Source organism: Vipera berus, assembly GCF_964194415.1.
Source record: "Vipera berus genome assembly, chromosome: 1".
Classification (NCBI taxonomy): Eukaryota; Metazoa; Chordata; class Lepidosauria; order Squamata; family Viperidae; genus Vipera; species Vipera berus.
Genome location: NC_138202.1, coordinates 133572686 through 133586188, shown reverse-complemented (window position 1 = coordinate 133586188; position 13503 = coordinate 133572686). Strand labels below are relative to the sequence as shown.

The 13503-nt window shown below is 39.7% G+C and overlaps 1 protein-coding gene across 1 annotated transcript; it reads left to right on the top strand.

Annotated features, from left to right (window-relative positions):
- The first annotated feature begins 4049 nt into the window (after window positions 1-4049).
- Window positions 4050-11590, top strand: DBI (diazepam binding inhibitor, acyl-CoA binding protein). The gene is made up of 4 exons (XM_081315320.1): window positions 4050-4264; window positions 5364-5481; window positions 10701-10763; window positions 11298-11590. The coding sequence occupies exons 1-4, from the start codon at window positions 4256-4258 to the stop codon at window positions 11372-11374; spliced, it is 267 nt and encodes an 88-aa protein (XP_081171446.1). The 5' UTR covers window positions 4050-4255; the 3' UTR covers window positions 11375-11590.
- Window positions 11591-13503: the final 1913 nt, after the last annotated feature.

Genomic DNA, 13503 nt, shown 5'->3' with positions numbered 1-13503 from the left:
TCTATGGATTAAGCATATCATTAGAAATCTGTATTAATTTGGCAGTCTACTGTTCTCACATCCACTGTTTTTATTGACTCTAATATTTTGATTGTGCTCTGATATCTTTTTTATCACAGCAAATTTAGTTTTCAGTCAGTTTTATATCACTTGAAATCTCTGGGCAACAGAAGTTTCTGTTAGCAAATCAATGCTGTCACCTATTTTGTCCAGAATCTTATAGTTCTAAACTCCACCACCACCCCCCACATACACTTTCTTGATACAAAATTATCTAGAGACAATTTCTATGTCCTTAATTTCACATGCTAACAAAATAATACTTAGGATCATCCAATGCAGATTAGAGTCCTACATTGAAAAAGAGACATCAGATGTTCAAACTGACCTTAGAAAAAGCTGATGAATACAAGACATGTCAGTGCGTGCTGGATAACTGAGAAAGGCAAAAAAAAGTCATTATGTGCTTCACTAATTATAGAAAGGCCTTTGTGTCAATCACATCAAGTTGTACAATGTGTTAAAAGGCAGGGGAGCAGAATCTCAGAACATCTCACTGTCGTGAGAATTTTATATATAGGTCAGGAAGCTTCAGTACTGACAGAACATGATGAAACAGACTGGCTCCAGATTGGCAAAGGAGCGCAACAAGGCACTTTCCCCTTATTTGTTCAATCTATCTGCTGAGTTAGGGGAGCTGGATTACATAAAGCTTAGCATGATTTTAAAACGTGAGAAAGAAACAGTAATGACCTATTTTTGGCACTACTCCGATAGCCAAAAATGCAAAGGATCTGCAAGCCCTAGTAATAAAATTCAAGGAGCACGGTGAAAAGGGGGGGGGGAGGGAGACTAAGATTATAAAATATTAAAAAAGACTAAACTAGTTAGAACAGGGGTGTCGAACTCAATTTCACTGAGGGCCGCATCAGCATTGCGGTTGCCCTCAGGGGGCCGGGTGGGTATGGCCAGGGTGGGTGTGGCCTACTGGGTGGGCGTGGCTAGAGTGCATATGGCCTACTGGGTGGGCGTGGCCAGCTCTACATCGTTTGCATCAAGGGTGCCTATGGGGGCCTGGGCAGGAGTGGGACAGATCTGAGGGTCTCTGGCAGGAGGAGGGTCTCTGGGCCAGGGCCAAGGCAGTGGGGGCCGTTCCCTCACTGTTTCCAGGATGGCTTCGCGGGCCGCACGAAACCATTTTGTGGGCCGGATCTGGCCCCCGGGCCTTGTGTTTGACATGTCTGAGTTAGAACAACCAGCCTTAGAAATGACAATGAAGATATCAAAGTGATGGATAACTTCTGCCTATTAGGATTAACCATCAACAGCAATGACAAAAGCAGTCAAGAAATACACAGCAGATTCGCAGATTCACAGCAGCCATGAAGGCTCTAAGCCAGGGGTAGGCAACCTCGGCTCTTTTATGACTCGTGGACTTCAACTCCCAGAATAGCTGGCTCAGGGATTCTGGGAGTTGAAGTCCATGAGTCATAAAAGAGCCGAGGTCGCCTACCCCTGGCCTTGGAGAAGTTACTGTATTCAAATGCCATCATGTATCTTTACTTACAAAGATAAGAATTGTACAAGTTGTGGTACTCCCTGTGACACTCTGGAAGCAAAAGTTAAACCTTAAAGAAGCAGGCTAGGCAGAGTACTAATGCCTTTGAATTGTAGTTTTGAAAAGATTCCTGAGAAGACCCGGGACAGCCAAAAAAAATAAAGATAGAAAGATAGAAAGAAACCAATGGCTCATCCAACAAATTAACTGAGAGCTTTAACTCAAGGCACCCATAACCAGGCTCAAATTAGTCTAGGTATGGTACTTCAGACACTTTATGTGAAAACCTACCTCTCTGGAGAAAGCTTTAATGGTGGGAAAGATGGAAGGAAAGGGAAGAAGAAACTTTTGATTATTTTTTTTAAAGGCCCCAAGATCTAGTTTATGCTGCCAGGTCTACAATTTCCAGAGAATCAGAGATTTGTCTCAATGGCTTGTATTGCTGAGGGGGGCATTTTTACCTGTCTGGGCTAAGTGTGCCACCCAAGGTCACCTTTGGTGAGTGGGAATATGAATTTGATTAATAAAAAAAGACAAAAAGTACAAAGTGTACTCTTACAGTGGAGATGAGTGCATTCTTAGAGGAGCTAAAGGACCAGGTTAGGGACAGAATGTCGTGGAAAGATGTATGTGGTCACTAAGACAAAAACTTTTTTTTAATCTTTATTTTTTAAAAAATATGGAACGCTTCACAAATTTCCGTGTCGTCCTTGTGCAGGGGCCATGCTAATCTTCTCTGTATCGTTCCAATTTTAGTATATGTGCTGCCGAAGCGAGCACCACTAAGACAACAACTTGATGGCATGGAGTCAGTTAGTCAACTTCCCTTGAACATTGAGGTTGTGGGTTTCCTACCTGCCTAACATGTTGGAGATATGGGGAAGGTGCCCAGTAAAGACATCTCTCTGGAAAATAGATGATGGCCACAGCATCTACCAAGGACAGCACCACAAAATGGGCCAGAGTATCTAAAACCCAGAGAAAGTTGGGGATAGGAGGGTTGAGATTGCTTACTTTTCACTCTACAGCAGGAGTGTCCAACCTTGGCAACTTTAAGACCTATGGCCTTCAATTCCCAGAATTCCCTAGCCACTCATGCTGAGTGAGGAATGCTGGGGGTTGAAGTCCATAGATTTTAGAGTTGCCAAGATTAGACATTCCTGCTCTACAGGATCATCCTTGTTTTACACATTCTTCCTAACTGTCTCTACATCTATTTATGTTAGGGAAATATTTTAAAAGATCAACTATTGGATTTTTGGTGTTTGCCAAGCTGGGTTGTTCTCACAGACAATTTATTACTTTAATGAGGGAACGATCATGCAGCCACCACACCCCAAGTATGATGTAATCAGCCAGCAAAGTCCACTTCTCAGGCACTGGTAATGTTACCTAACCTGGTAAAGAAGCACCTGGAAGAAAACAACCCAGACCAACAAATGCCATGAACCCCAACATTTAAACACTGAACTACATGTATTCTCTACTATTGGGGGGGGAAGACCTCTTTTCCAATCCTGAAGCCCCTCTGCAACCATGTTAACAATTAATTAACCTTATAAAGTAGTGATCTGGGTTTCCACAATACTCTCAACCACCACAGCTCAACACTGAGTACCTTTACAGGTTGCTGAGTCATAAACTGAGCAGCCATATTTTAAACCTGCATGTCATTGCAAACCTAACTTTGCCATACTTTCTTGCTTTAATGATGAAACCGGACCCTTACACTTTCATCATACCATTTCACATTTTCCATTTCACATTTCACATTTTCTAGCACCATTAAATATAAAAAAAGAAAGAAAATGGGGCTTGCTTTGGGAGGCCTAATGTTAAATGTACTTGAAAGCCATGCCTGATTTTGTTGTAGAGAAAAAAATCATGTTGGAAAATGAGGAAATAAAAAGATGAGGATCTGTACAAGAATAACGTGTGTTCAATAGGTTGCAGTGGCAAAACTGAACTTGTTCTGCCACTTGCTTCTAGTGAACAAGCATTTGTCACCCCCCTCTGCAATTGTGGGGTCTTGAAGTCTAGCTCCAGCTGTGCAGCTGGCACACAGTATGGTCTTTGCAATACTTGAAATATGGTGTTTGTAGTACCGTTGCACTGGCTAACCAACATAGACTTCCTTGATTTGGCTATCACCAGTTCTGCAGATGCTAAGACAGCTGAGCACGATTGGACTTGATTGCTAATTGCGGGAGAGTCCTCCAGCAGTCTCAAAAACTTCAGGCAAAGGGGAAAGTTTCTGAAGAAGACAACGCAAGACCGTATTGCTTATAACGAACCTCCCCAGGAGTAGAGGATCCTTTTTACTCTGATATTTTATTGTGTTGACGAAAGTCACGATTTTATTCTTTTCTTTCTACCCTTGACCTCATCGGGCCGGAGTCTCCAAGCTTCCCTCAGCAACCGGACGTGAGGATCACTCGCCACCCTTCAGTGAGCGACAACTCTTCGTCTCCCGTTCAGAACGACGCCGTCCATCAGCTCCATTGGAGAGACGCGATTGAATGAAGGCGGCGGAATTCTCCGCCCCGCCCCTGTGATTGGTCGGCATCCACTGGGCTGATGCGTGAAATAGTGGCGCTGGCAAAGCGAAGAAGCTGGGAAAGGAAAGCGGGTTTTTAAGGCGTTTCAGCGGTCTTCGGTCTTTCGTTCCTGTCTAGGACCTCTGAATACCTTGCCATTATGACGCAGGTGAGTTCTGATTACCCTCCTGGGACGAAAGAGCCCAAAGCATCTTGCTTCCTTTTGCATTAAGTCTCTTGAATTGGTCTTTTGTCTTGTATTCGTGGGTGGGGGGGCAGGAAATACGGACGTGCGTGCCGTGCCTTCTGTCTGCCTCCCCCCCCCCTCCGCGCGCCCCCATTTTCTTTCTTTTCTTTCGCCGCAAAAGAAATAAAAAGTTTTTGCTAAACTAAACCTCGTAGGGCAGGCCAAATCCCAATAATTTCTCCGGTTTCGTATGGCTGGCGACTTGCCCCAGCCAAGCCCTGGGGGAATTGTCCCTGCAGGTTTCTCGGAAGTGATTTCCCATTTGCAAGAGTAAGAAGAAGAATGGTTTGAAATGGGTTAGAAAACCTATTCAGGGAAAAGAAACGACCTTAAGTTTTGGCCGGCAGCTGAAGTGCGTTCAAAACCCCTGCAAAAAAAGCAAGCTTCTCATCCTGGCGGGGGGGGGGGGAGAGAGAAGGGCGGCAAATAAGTTCTTTGTTTCCAATGCATCAGTGAAACAATTGGCAATTGTGGCTACAGCTGAACCCTGAAGTGGTGGTGTTTGCCAGTGTAACGTCTTTTGATACTATAGGTAACAGTGTTTAATGGAAGGGACTTGTAGAAACGAATAAGACTTGCAGGGGATAGATAGACCCAATTACAATTCTGAAAGCTCAGCTGCCAAGCCTTGTAACCTTATTTCGCAACCTTTCACAACTCGTATCGCACTTTTGATCTCTGTAGGCTTTGTTCAAGCAAACACTCATTACCGGTGTAGGTTGAAAATAGAGCGCTCTGTGTGTAAGCATCCCGTAATCCAAGTTGAAATCAGTGACGTGTGCATTGCATTAAGTGTGCTGTAGTTAGGTAAAACTGAAGAGCGTTATTAAAAATGACAATTCTTGTGTTGAATACAATTGAGAATGGCCAACTTTCACCCATGGGAGCACTAACCCTTTTTCTTTTCTTTTTTTTATTGAAAAGTTTTAAAATACATTTTAAAAACATAAACTCCCTCCCTCCCTCCCCCCCTTACCCTCCCTCTTACTAAACCTTTTTCTTATTGCATCTACTGAAATAGGCAGAGTTTGATAAAGCAGCTGAAGAAGTTAAGAAGCTGAAGTCGTCACCATCAGATCAGGAAATGCTGGATCTTTACAGCCACTTTAAGCAAGTTACAGTTGGAGATGTAAATACAGGTAAGAACTAGTAACTATATGTGCACAAGGTTGCAGTATTTCAAATAAACCTAGGAGTCCAGCCTCCTCAATTGAGCAAAAACTTTTCAGAATTGATATGAACAGAACTATTTCCACAAAACCAATGTACGAAAAATACAAATGAATATTCAGCTGAAGTTGAGATCTGGCCATTTAGCTATACACTCTTAACTATTTTTTTTTTATTGAAAAGTTTTAACATACAGTTTATCTTTAACAGTCCCCCCTCCCCCTCCCCTCTCCCTCCCTCCCTACCCCTCCCCCCCTCCCCCCCACTTCCCAGAGCTAAATACAAGGTATAGAAAAGAAAAACAATCATAAACAACCATATACTAACAACCATAAACTCTAAAATCCATCACTCTCTAGCTTATACAGGATAATACAAATCTTAATGATATTAAATATATATAGAAAAGAAAAAAGAAAGGAAAAAAGGAAATAAAGAAAGAAAAAGCGAAGGAAGACTTATTCAAATGCTACATGAAACTTCTTAACCCTATATTTGTTCTGGATGTACTCAACCCATTTTCTCCATATACACTCTTAACTATTAAAGTGCAAGTAGAATAGTTATACTCATAACAGTCCTGCTAATAGTTCAACTTGACTTCCAAGTTGAGAATTCCTTATTTGGTCAAAGAGATGAAAACCATTTTACCATGCTTAAAAGATCCTTAAACTGACAGTACTAAAAGCATAATTGATAATATGTGGTATTAAACATCAATGACTCATCACTCCCTGTAACATTAAAATTAATTCCTTGGTGAAATATATCCCCAAATATATATTTAAATTGTGCTTCATTTATTCCCATCTTGTGTCTAAAACCTTGAGGTATCTTTGGTCAAGCAGAGATTTGAACTTGCTCCCTAATCCAACATGCCAGCCACTACATCCTGTAAGGCATAGTCACAACTATAACTGAATGTTATAGTTCATTCATATACTTCCCTATTATATGTTCATTCATATACTTCCCTATTATTAGATTTATATTGTGCCTTTATTTTATGCAACTCAGAGTAGGAAGATAATATTCCAGGACCTAATTTTCCATGCAACAGCAACTCTGTGAAGGAGAGTGGATTAAAAGTGTGGGTGGCCCAAAGTCAGCCAGCTGGCTTTCATGCCAAAAGGAAACTAGAACTCACAATGTCTCCTGGTTTCTAGTCCAGCACTTTAATTATGACACCAAACTTTCTATAACATTACTGGTCACAATGATTGCCGTGGTCCTTTAATACCCTGGCATTGCTCAGGGTAGCCATCTTTCTTTTGATGTCCTTGGACATCATCTAGAATTTCCTAGCCAATATGTTTCTGTGTTGCTTCTGAGAATCTGACTGAGATTGCAAACAGTGTGATACTACAGTGCATCTTGGGATTCTTGATCTACTCATTTTAGCTATTCCTCATAAAGCAATAGAGGCCAAGTAAGGTGGAACTTGTGGTTAGTGCCTTAAGCAATATTGTACAAGCAGACCTAGCATTTTTTGATCCTTAGGAAGATTCCATGTTCCAAGCAAGATAGACAATTACAGAAAAGAATTAAAGCATTGCATAACTAAGACATTTGCCTTATTGGCAAAATCTTTTAGCCAACATGCTATTTAAGTAACTTGTGCAAGGACCATCACACTTGAGGCTTCTTCTGCTTGATGGGGATTAATTAAAATGACTACACCAAGAATCTTGGCACATATCATGGAACTGTTCCAGAGTAGGAGTTGGGGGAATTGCAGTTTCAACTTCTAAAATTATGGTGGTTATGCAGCCTTCTTTTCCACTGAACTTTCGTTTATAGAATGGGTAAATTGAAAAATTATAAGCTAGTTTTCTTGACCTATTTTGCATGAATTGTGATAAAAGAAATGATTATAGAAGCCAGGCCATGTTAGTGCATGAAGTGTTTGATTTTGAAATTGCTAGGAAACGAGTCAAAATAACAGAAGTTTGATTTTAGTTGCAACAGAACATAATGTTATAACAGACAAATGGTAGAAAATACAAGGTTTGTTTTTCATGACTGTGCCTAGCTTTATATTTTATGAAGAGGACAATCTGGTGCCTTGATAGAAGATGGGAAAATATTTACCAGTAATAACATTCAATTAACACCTTATAATTAACTAAGGTTATATATCTGTATAACTACAGACCTGCATGATTATGTGTCAGGAAGGCTATCTAAAAAACAACTAAAGTTAGGTAAAATGAGCTATAAGCATCTGTTTCATAAAACCTTTAAACTGGAATAAGCGTAGTGAACTCCAGATTTCTTGGCCTTTATAAGCCATCTTCCTTGATCAGCATAGCCAATGGTTGTGGTCTAATTTATGTAAATGATACCAGATTCTCTGTGTCTGCTTCAAGATCTTCTGTGCAAGAAAGGTAAGTTGCTGTAAGAGAATTTTTAAAAAAAAAAAACTTAGTCTAACAGTCCTATTTAAAAAATCATGAGAATGCACTTATGTTAATCATGAGAATTGAGCCCGGAGGCAATTCTTTATCATAAACCATAAACCATTTCACTCACTGTCTGCTATTATGTACTCGCCTACTTAAAGGATTGGCCTATTGTGTAACTGATCCAAACTTTAGAGGAGTTTAAAATATTGCCCCTTTTTTATACTTAGATGCTCTTTATGGTTTTGAACAATTTTGCTTATTCATATAAGAAAGGAAGTATAAGGGCAGCTGGGAGATCAAAACAATGAGACATGGAAGCCTCTTCCCTAATATAGTTGCAACTATACTGAGGCTGTTGGACATTTGAGGGGGATGTAAAACTCCTGCTGAGCATTGCTGGCATCTCTGCTGGGGAAGCCGGGGACAGTAGCTCAATTTTTCTCTGGGTTAGTGCTGCCAATTAGAGCTCAAGGTCATCCATTCTGCCTGGCAAGCAGCGGATTTTTTTTCAGACGGTCTCATTGCCAACTTTGAGAATTGAAGTTTTAAAGTGACAGATTATTTGTTGCTTAGGCAAATAGTTTAGGCATAGAACAGATCTCCAAAATATGTTTCATGTGAGATAAGTACACAATCCCTGTTTCTTTTGTTCTGGTGATCTGTTGGAACAAAAATGCCGAAAATGGACAGATTGTCAAGGAAGGGAGACTATTCTGCTCAGAGAACTATCTCACCAGGCCGAAGCAGACACCATTTATTGAGAAACAATCAGAGTTTCACAGAACATCTTAAAAGGAAAAGTTTTGTATGAATGTACACAGCAATATTTTCATCCACATGCTTTGATTTTATAAAGGTTTCAGACTTGGTGTATCATTCAGGCTGGGTGTGTGATGTTATATCCCTTTCACTTGGATTATTATGCATAGCTGTATTGATGAATACTTGGTTGGGGTTAGCCAGGAATCTAAAAGACTATTCATGTTGAGTGCATACAGCACACTGAGTCTAGAACAGGGGTGTCAAAACTTGCCGCGTCACACGACATGTCATGACATATTGCGACTTTTTTCCCTTTGCCCGAGCTGGGGTGGGCGCAGCTTCCACGTGACACATCCGGCCTGCAGGCCAGCAGTTTGACACCCCTGGTCTAGTCTCAGGTAAAGCAAGCCCAGCAAAGGGTTAAAATGGCACTCCGTTTAAAACTCAGCATAAACATGCAAATGTGACTAGAAAGTTCCACAGAGGTTGCCTAGAAAAAGGGGTGCCATCTTTTATTCTCACAATAGCTCTAAGGATCCAAGAACCAAATGTCGGATTAATTTGAATTATGGAAATACAATTGCAAATGCAATTAGTTGTATACTAGTTACAAGTATAATATAGAGCACAATCTTTTCTCTAGAAGAAGATGAGGTTTTAATATGAATAATTTTAGAATAGAGTCTATTTCTGCCTTTCATTAATAGAGGAGCTATTTGCTAGAACCAAATATCTCTCAAAATTGGGGATATGTTCGTTACTTATTTGTTTTATATCTTGCCATTCCATTCATAGGGATGATAAAGGAGGCAAACAGACATAAAATAAAGCAAATTGTTCTTGGAAATTTCCAAAGTTACTCTGGAAGGTGCAGGAATAAATTTATAAATACAATACTTGAGTATGAAAGGCAGGTTATTTCATATGGAGGTAAACGTTTGTTTTTAATGGTGGATTTATACTCTATCATTTCACACAAAGTGTACCTTTTAATGGGGTATATAAATAGTTGACTTGCAACTGCTTGAAGTTACGATGGACCCCCCGAAAGCTACTTGCAACCAGATTCCAAAGTTCCAATGTTGCATGCACACACAGTGTCATGTGACTGTACTTCAGGCACTGGGCAACTGGTCCACATTTGCAGTGCTCCGTGGTCACATGACCATGATTTACAAAGTTTTGCTGGAAAAGAGTGTTTACAAAAAGTGTGTCATGGCAAACAATGGATTCCCTTAACAACTGCTGCAAAGGTCCTAAAACTGGACCCAGTCTCATGTTGAATGCTTTACAAATGTTATGATTTACAACCATAATTGCCAGGCTCAAAACAATACAGTAATATGTCAAGAACTACCTGTAAAGCCTGTTTTCAAATCTTTGTGACCTAATCTGCAGCAGAGAAATCTGACGTCTGCATGAGTGTACATGTCGATAGGCATGTTAAACTGAATGATGCAAGCAAAGCTTGTTCATATGTATGCCAAGATCTCCATTGTACATATTCATGGTAGCTGGTTTTCAGGCTATATAGAAAACTACTTCTTCAACAACTATACTAAGTTGACTAGGTGGAAAAAGATTACAATTAGCACCATTTCTTCTGTGGTTTTCTAGTAAATGTCATGGATCACTAAATAGTAATTGTCCCACTCTGGCACGATGTTAAGTTAGAAAAGCTACATTTTTTTTAGTAAACTACAAGAACTTATCAATCCTATTGCAATCAAACACTTTTAGTGTTGTGGCTGGTCATTAATATCTGTTTAAAAATGTACTTTTATTCTCTCAGTAAGCAAGATTAAATAGTTTGGCATATACAATAGAAACAGGACAGCCTTACATTTTTTTTTATTTCAAAACTGCCTGATTACAGGGTTGTTGTTGTTTTTTTAAAAAAAAAACCTCTTACATAGCCTGTAAAATTAATGCAAGTTTTTTTTGCTCATGTGAAGTCTCCTCAAAGCTGTGATTTGCACTACAAGCACATCTAAGAGCCATGTGAAAATGTTTTGTTTCAGAACGCCCTGGAATGTTTGATTTAAAAGGCAAAGCCAAGTGGGACGCCTGGAGTACATTAAAAGGTAGGCTTTGGCAAATGAAAATGACAAATGTGACTTGAGACTTAAAAGTACCAATTCTAACCAAATCTTCAGCCTGCAAATGAAAACAATGTCATCTCCTACAAGTGATTTGTTGGTGGCACGAAAGGCTATTAACCTTTGCATGTACTTCATTTGCACAAGGAGGTCATTAAAATTCAGTGCCTATCTAAAAATTCTTGAAGAAATAAGAGGATAGAAATCCCTTACCTTAGCCAATGTTGTTCTCTAGGCAAAGTCTGCATTTAGAACAGTTTTTTTGTTAATCTTCTGTATAATTTCAGGTTACAGAAGCAATGGCTATCACTGTTTCTTCATAGGCATAACAAATAAAGTCACTTATCTTTACGCAATAAAGAGGCAGACTGGAATCATTGCTTACACAAGAACTCCCCAATTAGGTTGTCTCAAGTTTGTTGCAGAAGGGAGAAATTGGAGTAGAAAATAAACAGGAATTGCCAATATTTTCATACTACGTTTCTATTCACCCAGCAAAATCTTTTTTTTCCCCTTCAGGTATGTCCAAAGAAGATGCAATCAAAGTATATATAGCCAAAGTTAATGAGCTGAAGGACAAATATGGAATGCAATGAACTCCTGCCTGAATGGAAACATGCTTTACTAACAATGTGGATACTTAAATTGTATAGTACACAATACTGCCAACAGTGCCAAACATTTGCCACTTCTGAATAGCAGTGTAAATTTTCTTCTAATGGTTTATAGAATAAAAATTACCCAGTCAGTGTTCAACTGATTGGTAACAACAGCTTCTTCTGCTTGTTACTCATTAAAGCGCTAAGTATGAGTTTCCCATTACCAAAAATGGCTGTATTCATTATAACATGTAGAGATAATCAGGGTTTACTGGAAAATCTAAGAAGGGTTGGTTCACATCATATGCTTATTCACAAGTACCGGTAGACAAGCCACATTTTAGTTTTGTGTGTTGCATGAGGCAGCCCCTGATTTGCCTGTTTCCTCCTTTGGGAACCTGCTATGGGGGCTTTTTCAGCAACTCAGCAACAAATAAAATGTAGCCTGCCTGCTCCCCACTTATGCAGACTGCTTGCCTAGGGTTTGGGGAAGACGGATAACTGCACCCCTCCAATTTTAAGATACCCTCCTAGATCTAAGACTATCCCATACCAATTACCATGTTAGCATGTAATCCTAAATCATATGAAAACTGAACCAGTGACAGATTTACTATACATCTGCTGGTTTCTTTGCAAACAGGATTATTAACTGGATTTTTTTAAAAAAATGCATGGTTTGATTAGGATGGCCTGTAAACCAGATCCAAGCCAGAGGATGAAGCTCATCCTTAGGTTGTGCAACATACTATACAGGTTTATTAGAAATGTCTGTTAGTTTGCAAAGTCAATGCTAAGAAGAGTGACCATATAATTTATCCTACAAACTGGGTCTCTTGTCCTGAAACATGGAGAACTAGCGGAAATCAATGGCTCAGGTGTTCAAGGTGAGCAAAAGCAAGCTGTAGGAGGAAGAAGGCAGATACTTCACAAGAGAAGAGAAAGGTTGCTCAGGGCTCATCTTGTCCATACAGACACTGATTAAAAAAGAAGAAATGCATGACTTGGACCAATAGATTTGCTCCACTAGTGAACTTTTTTTTTCTTGAATTCAATCATGTCTGATTCTCAGAGACTGCCTGAACAAGTGCCTACAGTCTTCTCAGCAAGGTTTTTCAGAATAGTTTGCTATTGCCTCCTTCCTAGGGCTGAGAGAAAGTGACTGGCGGAAAGTCACCAGGCTAGCTTTACATCCAAGAGAGAGTTGGAGCTCAGTCTCTCAGTTGCTAGCCTGGTGCTTTAACCACTACACCAAACTGGCTTTCCAAACTTACTATTAATAATAATTAAAAAAATGAATCCAGATCAAACACTAAGCTGGGCACGACACCAACACAATTGAAGTTAACCAGGACTTTCCTAGACAAACTAAGTCATCATTATTGCTTAGCATGATTCACTAGTCTAGCACTGTGAATTTCAAATTGCTTCTATTCCTTGCCACTTAATGGCAAATGGTATTCTGTTGAAACCTTATGTCGATGTCAGGCTTGAGTAATATAAAAAGTAAAGTTGTAACCTTAACATTTATCAGATTAAATCTTTTATTGTTGATTTGTCTCTTCCCAAAGGCAACCTTCATATTTAATTGTTACAGGTTTGCTGACTGCAATGGCAACTGACATTATCTGCTGCCTTTGCACTAAATGTCAAAGCTGCAAGCTGACACTGGCTGTGTTATTCTATACATTAAATGCAAAAAAGCCCATCCAAAAAGGGCTATAGAAATAACCTCTTTTGCAATATTGAGTTGGAGACAGTCCATCATGTGCATTATTAGTCTTAATAGATCTTCAGTTCTACCCGTGCACTATGTAGATTCCTTACTGAATATATCAGAATTGGTAGGATTTGTCCACATACCGGTATTGGGGCACAAGGCATTACGAAAATGTGTTGCATGAGACTAGACGTAGGCTGAAACATGCAACATATTGAGCCACAAATTGCTCAACTGCATTTCAGCCTACTATGTTGCATGAATATGGCTTGCCAGGTTAGCTGATTTGTGAAGTATGTTAAGCAAAGCTATTACATTGTGTTAATTGACATGATACATGAACATAGTCATATGTTCCTGAACAGATTTTAGGCTAGAAAATAACACAGGGCTGAATTAAAATAGG